This window comes from Hermetia illucens, chromosome 1 (assembly GCF_905115235.1).
Source record: "Hermetia illucens chromosome 1, iHerIll2.2.curated.20191125, whole genome shotgun sequence".
Classification (NCBI taxonomy): Eukaryota; Metazoa; Arthropoda; class Insecta; order Diptera; family Stratiomyidae; genus Hermetia; species Hermetia illucens.
In genome coordinates this window covers 20,326,807-20,347,268 of record NC_051849.1, presented here as the reverse complement: position 1 = coordinate 20,347,268, position 20,462 = coordinate 20,326,807, and the positions used below count along the sequence as shown (strand labels likewise).

The following is a 20,462-nucleotide window of genomic DNA, read 5'->3' as shown; positions in this document are numbered from 1 at the left end:
TGTCTATAGGGAGAACTAACGCGGGTGCTTAGAGGACTGCCAAATGGAACCAATATATGTGACACAAATTGTCCCCGTTTCGTCGCAGGACGACCGTTGTCCAAATGAACATCATCTGTCCGTTGTTCTCGCTGACAAGGACTCGAAAGTGTTTTGTGGTCGCGTGTTGAAACTCCCTTGTTAATTTAATACCATCCTGTTGCCAGCCGACCTACCTATGGTATCACTTGTGCGTTCATGTCGGTAGACTTTACCATTATTTGTTTTGTTGACTTGAGGTGGGTTACCAAACTCGACTGGACTTTGGAGTTTGAAGAAGAAATAAGTAGGAGGTTAAGGTTATTTGAAAATTTTAACGAATAGTCATCTTTGGAAAAGTTCTAGAACCTTTTCTTCTCATTGATGTCCATGAATATAAAATTAGAGCGTAAAAAGCGGATAACGTCATTAAAATTTCATAAACAAAAAAATCTGATTCAATGGATCTGAATTGAAGTCACCTCATTTAAATTAAGCTTTTTATTTCACCAAATCTGGGATCTGTTGAATTATCATAATTTAATTTTCTGCCAATTCCGAATAAGAATAATTCAAGGATAAAATACAGAATATAAATTCTTCATTTTCCCAATAATTTTATGATAGAATTCAAATGAAATGAGGAAAGCAGAAAATATTTATTATTATGACGACCCCTTTCAGTCTCTACTTTTTTAAATCCTTCCTTATGATTTCAATTGAAAATTAGCTTACGAATGACTTTTTTTACTTTCCTAGATCTGCATCCAGATTAGGCCTTTTTTGTTAGCCTTTATTTCACCCAGTAGTGGAGTCGGCTCGCTTAGGCAGAAGCCATCACTTTTCTCGGTCACAGACCTGGTCCAGATGGAGTCGAGAAGTTCTCAAATCACCATCTAGTATAGGAGTGCCAAGCCATTGTTCGTTTCGATTGGCCTTCAGGTGGTTTCCCATCGACTTCAATATACAGGTTAATCCTACCTAGTGAGGTTTCGTCAGCACGGATTACATGACTGTACTATCGAAATTGCTTTGGAGCAACCCCATATCGATCGTGGTCATATCGTGTTATGCAATACGTTTTTCCCCATTACCATAAGGCGGCATTCATTGTTTTTGGTAGTCAGCTAGCATTCAGAACTATAAAGGGCGGCGGGGTGAATAACACGGCGGTAGATTTTAGATTCGAGATGCTCGCTGGTTTGTTGGTCTGAAAGGACGCTAGCTGTAGAGTCTCACTTCATCCAAGCTGAACTGATTCGTAAAGCAATTTCATAGCGCAGTCCAGCGTTAGATGAGAGCATTGAACCGAGATACTTAAATCGCTCAAAGTGGCGATTCGTCGCACTAACTGAGGGAGGAAAATTATTAAATTCCTTGAAAAAAGTATGAATTTAGTTGATGAAGGCGGAAAATTTGTTCGAAAAAGGTGCAAATTCAACTAAAAAAGGGAACCATATATGTCAACGGTTTTGAATGAAGTGCTCTAACACAACTTCAAGGCTTAGATCCAATACGTTTACGTTTAATATTTACAGTTATTTACGAAACGACAATGAAATGAAATGTCCTGATATTTTCAAGCCTCGCGCGCAAAGGTATTAAAATATCTTCCAAAGTTGGCTGTGATTCCACCAAAGTAACTGACACCAGTCAAAATCAGAATATATTCTATAGTGCCTGAAGCTCCGTAGCATTGGTATCATTTCGTACGTTTGGTCCTGTGACCCTAAAACCCATTAGAACATTTTAACACTTTCTTTCTAATATTCAAAACATGATCATTAACGCGTCTAGTCGCTGTTTCCGCATTGATCTGATTATGCTGCATAATATTAAATACATCTCTAACGTTTGTTTCTGGCTAAGGAGAAATATAATGTTCGCAAATGCTGGGATATAGTGGGGTTGTAATCGGGTAGATACCAGCTCGATGAAGGACGATTGAGCCAGGGGCTTATCCCAGTAGCTATGTGTGTGTAGTTTGATATTCAGATTGGATGATTTGGTCGTGGTGTAAACTTCTGTACATCATTAGAATCCTGAATATAAGCATCTTTGAAGTTTTTTCTTTGAGTGCATTGTTTAAATGAAGTTGCGGATTTTTGCGTTTAAATATGCGCATCGAGGAAAGCCATGTTCCTCGATGTAATATCTGCACTGAGATCACTTCCATAAGTTTTATCAGATTTCAGTATGGGATGGATATATATCTTAAGTGCTACATTACCGAATTCGAGCTAAGGTTTCATTTACAGGGGTCCGGGAAGTTATACTAAAACACTGCAATTGCAAAAGTTGTCGCCGAAGGGGTCTCAGTTCATCGTGCCTCAAGCCAGCGCGGTTACAAAGCACAGTGTCGAATCCAGATTGTCGTCTTAGTGCAAAAATTAGAGATACAATTCGAGAACCAAAACTTGCGAAGCGGAATTCATTTCTTAGGTCTAGTTCCATGCAGAAAATCAAATGTTCGGTTATTTATCCATTCCGGATCGTCAGTTCTGAATTGTCTAGAGAAGTGACCAAGTAACTTCAAGAATCGTCGATCATCAAGGCTAGGTTGGTCTAAAAGAAAGCTTTAATACAAGAATCCGTATTGGTACACTCAGGGTCATTAGTTCCTTTTCACAATTTCCATCTCTGGAACAAAACTTAAAGGCAGTAACGAAGCTCTACGGTTCGCGATAGGAGTGGTAAAAAGAACCAAATTTTTTGTTGGTTGCGGGCAGGCGGTTATCCGATAAATTTCAAATCATAACGAAATTCGCAAGAGTGGTGTGGAAATCGTACCGACTTGAAGTATTCGTCGAGTGTAGAATTTAGTGGACATCGTCTGGCGAGGAAACGGTCATGCAAATTACTCAGGCAGAAGAGCGAAAATCACATAGATCTTTTCGTCCTTGTGCAACTGCTCCTGGTCCTCGTCCTGTACAAAAAGCGGTTTGGATCGTCGCATATCAATAGTCCTAGGATAGAATTCACCAATTCGATATCCCTAAAAGCTGTTTGGCGTCCGGGCCTATGCCAGGTCTATAAGCTTTCAGGGCTAGATCATCCTCACCCATATTGATTAAATGATCCGCCCACCGCAACCTATTGAGCCGTATTTTATCAACAACTGGGCAGTCGTGGTATTGTTCATAAATTTTGTCCTTATTTAATCTACTGGATTGTCCATCAATCCAGGGGACTAAAAATTCTTGGGAAGATGCTTCTCTCGAACGCGACCAAGAGTTCGCAATTTTTTTTACCAAGACCCCGGTCTCCATGAGAACTGCCATGATCATTGCATTGTACAGTAAGTGCTTTGACCCTATGGTGAGACGTTTCCAGCGGAATAGTTTTTGTTATCTGAAGTAGGCTCTGTTGGCTGTCAACAACCGTGCGCGGATTTCATTGTCATAGCTGTTATTGGTTGTGATTTTCGACCCTAGATAGAAGAAATTATCAACGGCCTTAAAGTCGTAACCTCCTCTCTTTATTGTTCTCGTTTGACCAGAACTATTTGTTGTTGTGACTTCTTCATTAATAAATAAATAAATTTTTAAAATACAACAGATATATATTCCTTTTTTTTTCTTTTATAAAATCTATTTCTTAATACTCATAAATTGAGATTTTACTTTTGCTTTTGGCGGAAGCCCTGGAGTATCGAACGATTCCGCTCCCTTACAAGCAGCGGCCCTATCACAAAACACGGGACGCCATTGATTCCCGACTGCAGTATCTTCACCCATAAAGCTTCAGAACCATATCGGCTCCAAGAAGCAAAAATAAATTACAAGAAAATAGAAGGAAGACACCTGGTTTTTCCGCGAAAACGCCTTTCCTTTTCTGTTCCCGCTTTTTCTTTCTCCTTTTGCAATACAAAACAAATGTCTTCTGTCTTCAAAGTCTTAAAACGATTTCCCCCATGCCAGATGATCAGCTGTCAATCACACAAGCCGGTCCCGCTCCCACTAATCCTGATGAGCGGCGACAATAATTGTACACTGTTGTGTCGGAGTATGCATGCAATTCCTCCCAAACACTATCAATCGCATGTTTGCATTCAATAATATGCAATATGGGCAAGGTTTGCGAGCGATTGGCCCGGTCAATTTTTGCATGCAAGATTTTAAAATGATTATAAAAAAAAAATTTGCAATTATTCAAATGAAATAGAGTTATTCAATTTAGGGGAAAAGACCGGTTGGTAGGTACTTTTAAAAAAAAGTAAAATTTATTCTTCGAAATGTTAAATATTGTATTTAAATGAAATACCGGATGGGAGCTATGGAAATGAGAGGGATAATTGGCAAAGCTAACGGGTGTTAAAAAATGTCAGGATAGAGAGACATTATTGAATGCATTCTTTGGTCAAATCGACCCCAGATTAGTGTCTTCTCGATCTTCTCAATGTGCCCCGATAGTCACTGCGATGTTGTCTGCGAAGCCAAAGATTGTCACTCCTGTAGACATTTGCAACTACAAAATTCTGCTATAAATTATTATCCCCAGGAGAGAACCGGGGATCAATTCTTGTGAAACCTCACATTTTATCCAATACGTCTTAGCTTCGTCCGAATCATAACACCAAAGTCTATAACTATGCGCAGCAGATGTTTATATATATTGGTGGAGTATAGTGCGTCGACCCCACCAACTTGCCATTCTTCGTGGGTAGTTGAAATAACCTTTTAGCTCAACCACTGACTTCCCGAGGCGCTAGCACTCCTTCTCTACTATTCTGTGCCAAGTTCCGTTGGCCCTTAAGAGAGTGGATTTCACTACACGGTGTAACCTGTAGTGAAATTCTTGCCCCTCGTTAATGTGTGACCTATCCAGTGCCGCTTCTGTCTTCCAATCACAGTGCTTGTGAATACCAGGCCTGCGCCCTGACCTATTTCTTTGTTTGCGGTAGTGTGAGGTAAGTGTACCCCGATGAGACGACGAACACAGACAGAACAACAGATAGGTGTTGACGAAAGCTTGGAGCTTTTGAGCAAAAATTGGGATTCACTTTCCATGTGCCTATATCAACAGATAAATAACACTAGCACATAACAGTCTCAACTTGGTCTTGATATTGAAATAAATGCATTAACAGATTTTAGACGTGGCAACGGAAGTATTAATGCGTCGCACAACATCCAGTTCGGTGCCAGCGGTGGCAAAAATCACGTTTCTACACAAATTGATCGACGCCTTCGATGCTCTGCCAATTAATGCAGATAGAGAAAGTGCGATGACTTATCTGACTGAGAAACTTGGCTTTGTTCATGTTTTCCTCGCCTCTACTAAGGTCCATGACTATTACCGAGGTGTTTGAGGAAGATTGTCATCGTCTATTGAACATCATCTCCGGACAAGGCAACACGCAGAACTCAACGATAACAAGAAGAAATAATATCGGCGACAAAATGCAACCCTAACAGACCCCGCTTTGGACCTCAAAATCCTCTGAGACTTTACCTTGGAGTAACACTTGTAGTTGATATGAAGCCTTGATAATGGGTGTTTCTCCTGAATACCCTTACTGCGTAAAACACTCTAGATGACAATAAGGAAGGTCTACAAGGGGAGCTTTATCGAAATCGATGAAGGAAGCGAGGATCTAAAATCCGCGCACTGTTCTCGGATGATCCATAGGGTCTTGATGTGGTCAATGCCGAAGGGTTCGGAGCAAAATCCAGCCTGATCTCTGCTGATTAAGCTTTTCTTTGATATGTTCCACGCGGATACCCCCCCCCCCGTCCCCAAACTAAAAACGGGTGCCCTTTCTTGGAATCCTAACGATCATCTCTGTTTTTCCTCTTTGAGAAAGGTCTTAGATTCCCAAGAGTTTCATAGGAATTGAAGCAGCAGTTCTGTAAAAACTGGATCATACAAACGATTGCAGTTGAAGTTGAGTGGTCGCGGCTCAATAACCTTGCGAGAAGTGGCGGACGCAACACGAACGAAAACGTAAACGACTTTCGAGGCCAGTGTCAGTGCCTCTCTAGTTACGTACATCCAGGAGACAACTCCTGATTCTACTTCTGGTCACAATGTGACCAATCTTGTATGATGTCGGTAAGTTGAAACCTAAGCGATCTTATGACAAGTTCTGTGCTGGAAAAATGTACTATTAATGACGAGGCAAAATTGCAAAACTCCGCAAACCTTCCACCATTATCGTTACGGTCGCTAAGACGGTGTTTCCCCATCAAATGTCCTCCACTTTGGCATTAAGATCACTCAGTATCATATCAATGTCGCTTCTAGAGAACCTCTCCTGAATTGCTTATAACTGCTCATAGAAAGCATCCGTCTCCATTATAGTGTAACTCTCGGTTGATGCATGGCGCTGTAGAATTCTAATACTCCGCAACCTGGACCGATCTTTTGCAGCCAAAGGTTTTTCGAAAACTGGCTCCCAGGTGAAGGGAGTATGCTTTGTGATAGCCGTCAGAAACAACCCGACCGCGGAATCGCGTCTGCTACCACTCGGCTTTGCGGAGCAAAAAAACAGATTGCATTAGTGCGGCAAGAGAGAGGAGTACTCTCCAGATTGTCAGGGTCTTATCTCCGTTAAGCTCAGAATGGCCAGCTTATATCGTTGGAATTCTCGCTCGAGTTGGAGCAAACGACTATTCTGAGCACCACGATACCATTGGGGAGAAACCTGCACATATTCCAGAAGCAAATCGTTGTTGGTTTTCCATAATCAAAGGTCTTTAAGGTGAGGTCAATTCCCAACCGAGACGGTGTCGGCGTTCAGGTATCAATATAGATTCAGCCCGCAAATTTCTATCTCTTCTAGTCACCTTTTCTAGCGAGCAAGGGTGTATTTTTAAACCTCAACTCAAAGGGCATTGACTATAATGACGCCCAATAAAAACTTACACAGACAGGACATTAGTGACGGGGGAACATTAAATAAGTTGTTCCACAGCGCATAGTACAAGATAAGATGTCAAACAAAAAAAAGTTGCGAGAGTTCAATCTTCTTGGTTTGGAATCAGAAAGCAAAGTGAAACACTGTTGGGTGTGTTCCATTAAAGTTTAATCTCACGAGTCGCTTCAACCTGGCGTACATGAGCCAACAGATTGTGATTCCACATAAAGGTAGGGAAAAGCAGCCCTCAAAAGCTCCGACGACAATACCGTGCAGCATATAGCCATAAACGCCAGTAAATTCAGAAGCCTCAAAAAGGCAATCATCTGCAAGAAGATAAGTCCCAAGACGAACACGAAATTGGATGGAAATGAAGCTTAACAACGCTTGCTTCAGAGTTAAGACATTGAAGTATTAATTGAAACCAAGAGAAAATCATCATCATCATCATCAACCGCGCAACAACCGGTAGCCGGTCTAGGCCTGCCTTAATAAGGAACTCCAGACATCCCGGTTTTGCGCCGAGGTCCACCAATTCGATATCCCTAAAAGCTGTCTGGCGTCCTGACCCACGCCATCGCTCCATCTTAGGCAGGGTCTGCCTCGTCTTCTTTTTCTACCATAGATATTGCCCTTATAGACTTTCCAGGCGGGATCATCCTCATCCATACGGATTAAGTGACCCGCCCACCGTAACCTATTGAGTCGGATTTTATCCACATCCGGACGGCCATGGTATCGCTCATAGATTTCGTCATTGTGTAGGCTACGGAATAAGAGAAAATAATAAAGCAAAAAGAATGTCTGGCTCCTTGTTGGGTGCCATTTGAAAGAGAGACCGCTAAATGCCTATCCGAGTTGACCAGGATCAAAGGCGATGGTTAAACAACCCCAAAAGGAAAAATGGCGAAATTTGCAGTAAAAATTTACCGTCATTTGGGTGCTACTTCACTGAGGTGTCCTTAGGAACACCCAAATTCCTAAACCTGACTATCACTGAGGCTAGTTAGTGTCTTTTGATGGGACATTTCAATGGGATGATATTCAGGTATAGGCGGACCTTTCTGGTCAATTTCACCTTTTTAGTTAGCTTTTGGGGCGGCGGGGGGGAGGTCGTTCAGGTCCTTCGGTTGATCATGGTCAATCTGGTTGGTTTTTAGGCATTCAGCAATGCAACTAGATATTACAAAAATATTGAAAAACTAGAATTTTTACGCCAGATGAACATATGGAGGATAAAATCGCCGCAAAGGGTAAGAGGGAAGCAGGAAAAGAGAGGAACCTGACAGTTAGAAGGTCCGATAGATTTTCAAACAACAGTTCATATATGTTGGAGGAGCAAGCGAAGAGGAAGAAATGAACAGAACAGACTCGATTTAGATGATCTCAGCGTGGAAAGTACACTTAATTTCAATAAGGACTTCCCCGCCATTGGACTTATATTTCTTGGAGAGAGTACTTGGAATGTAGCAGCGAGAGCCAGTGTTTCGTCGATGGCTACTATGTTCTACTGCGCGATGCGTGGTTGGGACTGGAAATTACATCCCCCGGGGGAGAACAAGATTGGGTTTTTGGTTGCAATAGCTCTTGATGTTGTGGTTCAATTTTGTCCGTTGGTGGTTCTAACTACAGCCGGTTAGATACTAGAATGTTTGAATGATGATGAAGTCTGCACATCAGATCAACACCATGGATGAAGGAATCTTAAAACATTTGACGTGGAATGATCTCCAATGGTAGCAATCACAGTTTAAACATGACCGCTATAAATCAAGTTTCTTCGTAGAAAGAGCAGGGAACAGCATCAACCAATAAAAGGAATTTTCTTAAAATGCTGACCACAAACGGTAACACAAATTTTCCTTAAGCCATGAATTCACTGAATGCCTTCAACATCCCTAATTTTTTCTTCCGTCCACTAAACTGATCCAATGAAATCCTGCACATTCAGTCACTCTTCTTCTCACCATTCACTGTCGAGGAAACATGAAACGTTTGCACAAAATCCCCGCCAACAGAATGGCTGCAATGAAATTAAATTGCATTGCATTGCACTTTAGATGGACATTCCTGACGAAATTTAAATATCCGTCATTGTAGTACCGATTGGCCGTTGTTGTCGTTGCTTCCGTAGAAAGGGGTACAGGAACGCAGGACGAAGGAAACTCGCCTCGATTGTCCATTGTAAATGGATGAACATTTTTCCTTGTCCGGGAAATGATCTAGTTTTCAGTTATATACGTCCGTACAGAGCCGACAATAGGAGCCGCCAGGACGATAAATCGCGCGGAATGTTTGGGATTGATGATGTCCTTGCAGGTGCAGTTTATATTTGGCCATTTGTTAAATTGCAACCGATGTGCTTTGCTGTGAAGGCACGGTTAGGTGTCAAGTAGCAAACAAATGGACGTGAAACAAAACAGGGCACAGGAGGACAAATAACGACCAAGCAAGCGTCAAACAGCTGAAAGGACAAAATTAAATTTTAAGTGGTTGTGCATTCAATTATCGGCGAAAATCAGGGCATTTTGGGAATACCTTAACAATGCTGTCATGTCAGCTGGAAGTGGGCTTCTCTGGACAACACGATAATTGATGGCATCATCAGATTTCAATTCACATTGTGTTTTGAGCCTCTCTTGTAGTCCAAAACGAAAGTAGGATTAAAGTCCTTTCATATGCCTACGTGGCATTCTCAAAGAGGATAGAGCAGTTGTATGGGATTCGTATAAAAACATCTACAAGGAAGGCGGAAGCGAAGTGAACGAAACAGTAGTTTACATAATAGAATTGTAGTTTTGCCGTCGAAAGCACCATCCAGATACGAACACACAAATGAGAGTCCCATCAATTCTCCCAAACAACTTACTTCACTTCCATTTTGCCTTTTTGCAACGTCCTATTGTTTCCCGAAACAAACAAAAAACTTTGTTCTGCTTCTTTCGAAAAGTTTGTGTATCTTCGTGCTTGCCAGGAACAAGGGAGTCGCAGGACTGTTCATTTGCTTGCCAGAGTACTGCAACACACGTGGTTCATTCTCCCTGGCACATGTTTCATTTGGCATTTCATTTCGTGACTACCCCCAGCTCCGTGCCCGACATATCGTATGAAATCTAGAACAATGCACCGGGAACAGATATCGTAATATGTATGAGTATTACTTACAAACGAGGAAGATAGTGGGTTGCAGCAAGGAAAGAAACTGTTAGGACTGTACAGCATAAGTATGCACATGCATCCTCCCCTCCACTTGGAGTAGGAATGAATGTATACATTTCTTTGCCACGAAATTCAACGACCAAGATCTCGGCCGGGAACAAAAAATGGAGCAGAACTTTAAACGGAAACCTGCAGGTCCTTTCTGCTTCTAGAAATAGTTTCATTCAATTGAAAAGTTTCGAAGGAAGTTTGTACTCTACTTTTGGAAGAAGAAAGACGGAAAAGCAACAAGGACGAACTACTGATTCGAAATCTTAAGAACTAAATCTATTAAATGCATGTAGTTTTTCCTATTTCAATAAAAAATTCTTCTGTTTAAGTTCAGGGATGCATTGAGGAGGTACTCGTACATATGTCGAAGGAGCTGGTGAAATATTAATATGTGGGTCGTTTAAGGCAAGAAAAGAGTATAATTTTTGTAGTCTGACTAAACTGAGTCGAAATCATTTGAAAGATAGCAAGAAACTTCGCAGGGTGTAAGGGAACCCCTGTCCAAAGGATAGAAAATCATGCATGCCGAATTCCAAAGGAAGCATCAACCGTGGGCCACACAAGTCATCTGATATGCTTAGCGGCAATATCTAGTATGCTTTAATTGGTCTACCGCAATCTGATAACTAAAATTCGATGTGTGGCAGGTATTCCAAGGCTGCTCCGTGTCTCTGGTGTTCCTCATCAAGGAAGCGCCCTCGTCACTCCTCTTTCTTTTTATTATGAACGCTTTCAGACGGGATATCTTACATCCAGAATAGTGCCCTCCGCTCTGTAGCCCTCTATAGTCCTGAGTCTTGGCCGACTACAAAAGACAATGAGCGGCGCCTGGCTGTAAAGGAGACGAAGATGTTCAATTATTTATTTATTAAAAGGACAATAAACAGAGCAAACTCCAGCTCCTTCACAAGGAGGAGAAAGCCAAAACTTTCACCTATGTAGAAATGGGAGGTTAAAAAAGTGGAGGCGGGAGGCAGTAAGTACCGAAGCAAAGCTACCTTATTGCCTCCAGTGACTCCGAGGTCTTGAGTGAAACTCTGATTTGATAGGGAATATCCGTCCAGAGATTATAAAAAGGAAGTGGAAAGGAAGGTGAGGATTTAAGCGCATACCACATGTAGTGACACTTTCTGACGTTTAGTGCTAAACCATGAGCAAAGCACCAGCAAACTAGAATGTATAGGTTTAATTAAAGGAAACGCAATCCATAGGCACCAATATTGCCAAAAATAGCTTAAGGTTGTCGACATTGAGCAAACAAGGACAAATAAGGAGGGCGAAAAATGGTTGATAATGAATAAGAATAATAAATGGCCCAAAATATATCCCTTTTGGACGCCAGAGAAAGGAAGCAAGGAGTGGGATGTGCAGCCATCAAAAGAGGATAGGATTATTTGGAAATGTTAGGGGTAAACCATGATATAAGTGATTAGGGTATGCTGAGGCAGTAGAGATTGGAATTTTCTTTTGCAATTTCTAGTATTGGAGACTTTAGGGAAGTCAGTGTAGATAGTATGCACTTCCTTCCAGGAAGTTGATAAAGTTGAGCAGGTTGGAGGCAGTGGACCTATGCTTAACAAATAAGTATTGCTGTTGCACTATGAGTCGACCAAAGTGGGTGGACAAGATTTTGGAGTAAGCGGAGAGGAGCGATGTAGTACGATAATTCTCAATAAGAGTAAGACGGTCAGTTGTATGAACGAGGATAATAAGAGTCTCTCGCAGGCTAGGAAAATGGTGCGCTTCGAGGCTCTTGTTGAAAATAATGGAGATGGGATGGGAAATAGACTCACCAGTTTTAAGTAGAAAGGGTTTCGAAAGACCATCCTGACCAGGGCCAACATTATCATGAAGACTGGTAATGAAGTACGTGACGAGGAGGGAAGTAAAGAGGAGTTTGGTAGGAGATACGAGGCAAACTGCATCCACCCGTGTGAGAGAAGAAAAGGGAGAAGGGGGAATATATACTGAGGCAAAGTAGATGCAAGAAAAATAATTGGGGAGAATTAAAAGACGAGCCAATGGATTTTGCAGGAGTTGTGAATAGGTATGGGACCAAAATGGTTTGAGGTTACCGCACTTAAGTGGAGCTTTAACACTGGCCAGGTATTCTTTTCTGGACTTAAGTCTTAAAAATTTGACCGAGGAACGCAGAGTCTTGAAAAGTACAATGTCAGCATACATTTCAAAATGCAAGAGCTTCACCCTAGCAATGAGTTTTTGACCAAGCTTTTTGTCGAAATCAATAGTGAACCAGACTGGGTTAGAGCGTAAAGACTTAGGAGAGGAGGGGATGCAACTGGAAACAGATCTGATCTGAATAGAATAGAAGGCGCTGACAGGTCACACGTTAAGACAGAGAGGAGGGCAAAAAGGATTGAGAAAAGCAACGCACAACGAGGTTAGAAAGGACAAGGCCAAGAATGCGGTTTAAGTGATTTCTGGAAAGATTAAATTGGGGGGCGGTACCGGTGAAAGTAAAAAGTAGATAGATTTCACGCTGCCCTTTCCGTGTTTCTAAGCGCAGGCCGCTATCCTTCAATTAGTTTCTCAATATCCTCAAAAGCTCCCCTGGAATACGGAAACGATTTTTCGACGCCTCAAGTATAAGGCAGGACCTTGTAGAATACCACTCATCGATAATAGCGACATATTAGTTTGACGAGTTCTTCCGCAGCATGTATTGTGTGGATGAAGTTAATTAGATTGTCAAGCGGTTTGCACACTGTGCTCAAAATACGGTAAGTTTACGCCAGATTACATTTAATTTTAACACTCCGCTGGAAATACCATTGGTCCTAGTACTTTTTATCCGTCATCGAAATGACCATCAACTTCTAGCCCTTTTACATTAAGGAGTGTGTGGACAAAAAAAAGTGCCAGTGCGAGGTCTTGCAATTTTAATGCTTCCATGGAATAGAGTAATCGGTGGGTGCCGAACGTTTTGTCTGTAAATTTCGCGCCGAAGTTCCTTTCTGGCTTTCTTGTCTTCTGCGGATCAAAGGCTTGCCTCGAATTGGCCTCTTGTACGCTGAGCAATACGCCGAAATTGAGGCAGTTCCTCCGTAGATTTGCGAATTCAGCCACCCACCAGTATCTCTTTTAAGCACCGATGCATTACAAGCTGCAGTGCCCACATCCAGGTCTTGTAACTTATTTGCCTCTCTTAAGGAACCTTAGGTAAATTTAGATAATAATAATAATAATAAACGTTGGCGCAACCATTCATAATGCGTCAGGGCCATGGAGTGTGATAGAGCACTTCATTCAAGACAGTAACGGTGCACTACAGGGTTACAGTACCCTGTAGGAGGCAATGTGGTCAGCATTGCTCTCATCATCATCATCAACGGCGCAACAACTGGTATCCGGTCTAGGCCTGCCTTAATAAGGAACTCCAGACATCCCGGTTTTGCGCCGAGGTCCACCAATTCGATATCCCTAAAAGCTGTTTGGCGTCCTAACCTACGCCATCGCTCCATCTTAGGCAGGGTCTGCCTCGTCTACTTTTTCTACCATAGATATTGCCCTTATAGACTTTCCGGGCTGGATCAATGTCAGTTTTTGTTCTCTAGATTGCCCGATGTAGCTTCCACTTTGAGGTTTCTCACATCTGGGTAAGTCCTATTTATTGCATCTTGCTTGTTCGTGGCAAGCTTTTATTTCGAGTATGGGCTCTAAGTTGGAAATCACTAGAATATTCTGGACTATCTCGCAGATCGTATTCTATTTGTCGGTATTGGTGCCAGTCAATCTGTTCCCACTAGCCTACTTAGTCACTGGGTCAGTGAATGATTCTACCGTGTACCCGCAGCCCTTCCAAGATTATTATCAGATCGGAGGCCGCTGAAATCTGAAAGTCATTTTCATGATATGTTACCAAGGTGAAGTAGGATAGCAGAATGTCTCAGCTCTTAGCTCATGGACAACTTATTCTTCATCAAATGGGCAGTAAAATATAGTAGTCTGCTGGAACCAGCTTCTGTTGCCGATAGAGAGGCAAACCCACCATTAAGCATCGACGAGAACGATCAGGAAAACATGCCAAAATTACGGTGGCATCTAGCGAAACTTTTGCTTCTGTTTCAAGATGATTTTAGATTCGAACCCGGGTCATATACGATGCTACGACTGCCTCTCAAACTCTTCTCCTGGCTGCCAGTGAAATTTGGAATGCCACGAGGTTTCCAATCAGGAACTTAAAACGGCATATATTTAAAATTTCATTTAAGAATCAAGAAAGCTTCTACTATTTCGCATTTCTAGTTCCAAATTTCCTACATACAGTTCACGAATTTGGCTCCGGGAGATTCCTATCCTTGGAAATTGCCCTTGCAAGCACTACAGGTGCACCGTTTGCATGGTTGAGGTTTATCTAGGTTATCTTAGTGCTGGCCATTGGTTCCATTAGTGGTTGGAGTTTGTCTAGAATGTCGGAGTAACATTCAACTTTCCCAACACAAAAACACACTTCCTTGTGTATCACAGTCCGCTTTGAGCCTTCGAAAGTCTGGCTGCCCAACTTTTCCTCTTCTGTGGGCTAGACTCCTTTTCTGCTCCATACTGTCCTTTCAGGGTCTATGGCCTCCGTAATTCTTTCAAGGAGCTCGGTGGGTTTTCCACCCGACATGTCCAGCAAATTATCTCTCTTAGATTTCTTCTTGTGCCTATGCACAGGTTTGCTGCTAAGCCTGTATTTAATGAGGCAGTTGGGGCATTTCATTGCTCTCGGAATCGGTCATCTATCTTGACCAGGAGGAGGATGCCGTTGCCCTCCTCCTTGCTTTTAATAACTTTCCATAGCCGTGTTGAGATTTATTTTTTGAGTGATTGGAAGGCGCAGCTTCTCCACCTCAACTTTCACTTTAGGAAGGTAGACTGTCATCATGTGTGCCGCTAATATATCATCTTCAGCACATGTCCGCAGTTTCCTTCCAGTACGATAATTTGGGGATTATGGTCTTAAGTCAGCCGGCCATATCTCCTCCGTCGCACAATGTGCCAGTATAGCAGCTGGTCGAAAGCGGCTCCTTACTCTATTCCACCCACATCTCAATGACCGTGAGGTCTGCGGTGATGACCAGCCAAATGCCTTTCGGCACATTATCTTAGCTAATGTTGGCCTGACGCCTACCTTCACTCTTGATCTTCCCGGGATTATGTTCCTTTTGAGTTCGGATTCGGATTTCTTGGTAGTATTCCCCACTTTTTTGTTAATCTCCGCTGCTCCCCTTTTCTTTAACTTCGTGGTTTACGGTTCAGGTCTGTCTTGGGCTTTTTTTTTTGTATTTTTTCCAACAATATCACTCCTTTGAATCCCATGAGTGTGTTGGTTAGGAGGTCAGCCGTGCCATAGCCTCCGTAGCACGGTAAGGTCAGGCTTACTCAGTGAAGTCACTGCGTACTAATGAGGCTCTGTTCAAATGCAGTCCTCGACTGCAGACAATCCAAAGGGCAAAGTCTGTAGTGTTTGGTTAATAGTAAGCTGATCTCGTGCAGGGTGTAGCTGTCACCCCTCCCTAATGGTCTTGGTATTCGAAAGGCTTGGTTCCTGAGGAGTCACATATTGACCTCAGAGAGAGCAGTCCACTGCTTGAGTCTATTGTTTGACTCAGTTGCAACAGCGAATAGTGTAAGCCAGAAGGATAAAGTTCGAAAATCAAGCCGAGGGCAGTGACAATAAAAACCAAGGAATAATATCATCAAAGGATCTACCAGAAAAATGTGTCTATTGCCAAACAATAAAGAAGGTGGAGTCACGGAGCACCTGCTAGACTACTTATCATCAATTCGAATTGATTTAAAAAGAAGCGAGTCTTGATTCATTAGCGTTGAATCCCCAGATTGTAAAATGCTTCCCCACTCCAATTATTTTCGTGCTTTCCACAAAGCACCTCACTCCACAACTTCAAGAGGGAATTTCATTAATTTCTGCGAGCTGAATCCGCGTTATGAAATTATACAAAATTATAATTCGTCTCAACTGCTTATCACCTCCCGGAATATTTAATCACACACAAACCCCATAACATCCTTCCTGAAATATTTCCATAATTTAACCAATAAATATTAAAAAATAATCCCAACTCACTTTTTTAGGTCATCAACAATTTAAATATTCAAAAGTTTATTCTAATTTTCCCATTCAGCTGTGCGTCGGCAAATTGGGGAGGGGGGATGCGTCTTACCCCTGGAAATGGTAGTTAGCAGTTCATTTTCCTGAACTTTTTTCCGAGATTGTCAATTGAGGTGAAGTTAACCACAGGAACCTGACATGAATTTCAGTGTATCCTAATAAGGTTCCGTACTCTTAAAGGTATGGTGCAGCGATGAAGAAGGGACGTTTAGAGTTTTGTTTGTACACAAGATGGATTAATTTTTAGGGAAAGTTTATTCCATGACAATCCTGACATAAAAATTCCCAAAGGGTGCCTCAATCTTTGGGGTAGATATTTACATTAGAATTTTAGGAGGATGAAGCTGTTGAGGGTGAGACTTTCACCTGGAGATAATTTGTGCTAGAAGTCATCCTTTCCTCCTGAGTGTCCATCCGTGATACGGTGCCTTTGGGAAACCAGAAATATTTCTCCCCCCTCGCATTAGAATACTCAGCTATAATATGTCGAACAACCTAACTAGAAGCATCCCTTAATTTGCTTTCCCATTTTCATTTCAGATGCAAAAATCAACATTCCCCGCTTCACAAAAAAGTCCTGGTTAGCATTCCCGGCATTACGAGGTGCCTATAAACACGTCCAGGTAAGTTTCATATCTCTCCATCCTTTTTTTCGTATATATTCCCGCATTTCCTCAAATAACCCCAAGAGACCGACTAGGGAATGTGGAGCTCTCGTCCCGGAAGTATTTTATTATTAATATAAAAGTTTCCTGGACTTGGGCATTGCGAACTGGTCAGCTATCATCCATTCCTTCCTCCTCCTTTGATGAAAAAAAATCTCATCGAACGTGTCTTCTTCTCATCTCCAACTTTTTCTTCCCAGCTCCGTGTTGAATTTCGTCCGGAATCTTTCGATGGTATCATCTTGCTGACAGGCGAAAGGGACGATCTGACTGGAGATTTTATGGCGCTACTAATCCATCAAGGATTTATTGAATTTTGGTAAGATCGATTAGTTGAGTGGATGTAGGAAGTGAGTGGGTGTGTATGAATCTAATGATAGCACTATAATTCGATGATGTTCCCATTGAATGCCAATGTGTTTCGTGCCTAATTAAATAAGGAAATTTCAGCGATAACGGAGTGATGGACACAGCTTATTGTGTTTGAATGCAAATGTTATATTATTGTGGGGATGAATTTCATTATTGTACGTGCTTTATATAAACAAATCTAACCTGCATACAACATACTTCGCTATTCTGATTGGGGATGCTGCTATTCGCAGCACCCCATGTTATACTGACCTAATGCTCATTTTTGAGGTAGAAAAAACCTCAAAAATGAGCATGAGCTCTTTTTGATGGTTGAACTTCGAAATCTTGGAAAGATTCTGATTCCAGGTTACAGCAAAATCTGGATTATCACCCTGTAAAATCAGCCCTCCCCTTATGTTGTTTTCTTCCTTCCCAGAGGAACTGATGGCGGGAACCAAATGGCTTTCTTTGAACGCTTCGCCTTGCCAAACTCAGAATGAGTTCTGTTCATTCCGGAGTTCACTACACGCCACTTTCTCTCCAAGTGAAGGATTTCTCCGAAAATGTTTTGTGGACTGATCCTAACCTTGAAAGCAACTTCAAACTTCTTCTGTTTGAGTAAAACCGCGGACAGTGTATCACCACATTCAAAACAAGAAGGAGGATCATTCAACAACGAAAAAGTTGACTGTCAGTTTTGTCCAGGGCAGAGGCAACTCATCAGACGCTGCTTCACCCCTTTCCTAGGAGCAGCGTGGCCGAAAGTAACGACAGATGGTAATCGCTTCCGTCCGAAATCCGGCATAAATCCAGACCTAAACCAGTAAGTTGGTGACGGACCGGACCACTTGGGAAGGAACTTACTTCCTCTTTTGTAGTCCACGGGCTCCTGTTTTGGGTTAAACACCCAAGTTTTCAAAAAAGAACGAAAAAGTTGACTGACGGTTTCGTCCAGGGCCATTACGTGTTTGCGATTATATTTAATTGAAGCGATAACCATTTGTCGTTACTTTCGGTCACGCTGCTCCCAGAGCAGAGGTGAGGCAGCGTCTGACGAGTTGCCTTTACCCCGGACGAAACCGTCAGTCAACTTTTTCGTTCTTTTTGAAAACTTGGGTATTTAACCCAAAAGAAGAGTTCATGGACTACAAAAGAGTGATTAAATTGCTTCCAAAGTGGTCCAGTCCGTCACCAATTGCGTGCGGACTCAGGACTCCCAGCATCCTCAACAAAAAAAATGATCATGCAGTCTAAAACCTTTAACCGCCAAGGTGTGTCAAAAATAACATCAGGTCACAGGATATTTTGCTATGCTGTCACTGCAGGAACTTTTGAACTGGTGGACTTCAGTCTTATGTACCTTTTTTAGGAAGATTCGTTTTTCTGTTCCCGTACAGACAGAGCGCCTGAGTTACCAGACGATCCACCGGGATCATTCCAGGAATAGCAAATGCTAGCCCGCCGCAAGCCATGTTAATCCTCCTTTGGTTGCTCTCAGTAACTAGCGCTGTTCCAGTTCAAAAACCCCAGCAAACAATGGTCACAAACAATCTGCGTCAGTATCTCGGCCCTTTAATAATGAGCATTATCCGTACTAGCAATAGGCTAGTGTTCGCCACTAGATGTACACTTTGGTACTTAATAACTGGTTCCAAACAGAAGCATTTGATCCTCTAGGTTAAATTTGAGTATTTTCAGCCACGTTGATGGCATGACATCTGCAGGTTGTTTTGCATCAATAATCACTGGCAAATTATTCGCAAAACCGACTATTCAAGCCTCCTTCGACATGGGAAGGACGAGAACCGCCTTATATATCGTATTCTACTGGAGAGTTCCACTCGCGATGGTGTCACCGTTAGATTTTTCATCCGTATCGTATTAGTCTCTTCACGTTTTAGCCAATAAGCTCTTAATACTTAATTTCCCCACCGCTTCATCAACATTTTGGATGCCTTCCTTATGTGTTCACACATTTCTACTGCCTGTCACAATAGACTCGTAGATTATGGTCAGTTTGGTTTCCTTTCCATAGATGGTCTGTGAGGGTAGATTCTCTTCCATACCTTTTGCGACTTTTTGACCTAGCGCAGGTACTGGTACACCCCATATTGAAGATATCTGATACAGTGACCCATGCAACTTCAGTCACTAAACTTATATGTGCCTCTTTGAGCGTCCCCGTATGCCTTTCTCAGCATCTTGATTGCGAACTCTCACAGTCCGAATGGTCCAAATTGTAAGACCTCAGGGATGTGCTCTTTCATAACAGTTTCACATATGTTTTGCTTTGTATTATGATCTAATGCGTTTTGGGCCGTACTTGAGCCTATACTCCTTGGGATTTCCCTAGGACCTTTTGAGTTTCGGGGACGCCTGACTTGAAACGCCGGTGTAATATTTGATTTCTTCGTTGTTTGTTGGTGGTCTGGTGCACATTACGTTTGTCGCTTATAGATATGAATAATTCAGTTATTTTCTCCACAACCAGGCCTAAAGGTGACCCCTCACTACTCAGGGACGGTCCCCCTACTACGTATTCTATCACAACATCGGCGAGGTTTTTTCTCCAAACTCCTCGATCACAATTCTGTAATCAGATGAAGTGTCCAATTTCGAGTCGACTCCGCCTCTGAATGGGACAAAGGCGGAAGAATGAAAAAAGGTGAAGTGATCAATTTCAATTTTCGTGCCCCGTAGGATATTGGATTTCCCAATGCTTCTTGTTCAGCCGCTCCAAACCTTCTTGAGCATTTCTATAGCTGTTGCCATTTATTTATAGATTTCTCCCTTTTCGTCGTTCTCCATCTACGATAAAGCAGAAATGGTCTTAATAATGTAGATGCCAATACCATTTCATGAAAAATGCTGCATCATCTGAGAGGGTTTAGAACATACCTTTTTTGTTTTTTGTTTGTTTATAGGTGGAGGTGGAAATCTCAAAAAGTCCACTCCGTCGTACATTATGTTCCACAGTAGGGACCCCAGTACGGAGTCTTGAGGAGCACCTGCTGTCACAACAGATTCCTTCGGTCCGTGGTCCGTCTCGTACCAAGGAATTGTCTCCGAAAGTGAACTCTCGATTATTCGAGATAAATAATCAGGGACACCAGTTTAGCAAGGGTACACTTAATCTAACCCCTATTGGCTGAGTTAAAGGCATTCCTGATATCCAGTGCTACCACCGCGCTGCACTTACCAGCGGCCGATTCCTCCCGGG

The 20,462-nt window shown here is 42.2% G+C and overlaps 1 protein-coding gene across 1 annotated transcript in view; it reads left to right on the top strand.

Moving 5' to 3' along the window:
- The window catches only part of LOC119646408 (pikachurin), a 590,540-nt gene that overhangs the window by 390,237 nt on the left and 179,841 nt on the right, over positions 1 to 20,462 (top strand). Inside the window, exons 5-6 of the mRNA XM_038046853.1 lie at positions 16,764 to 16,846; positions 17,089 to 17,207. Of these exons, the coding sequence (XP_037902781.1) occupies positions 16,764 to 16,846; positions 17,089 to 17,207 (202 nt within the window). The remainder of the gene's footprint in view (positions 1 to 16,763; positions 16,847 to 17,088; positions 17,208 to 20,462) is intronic.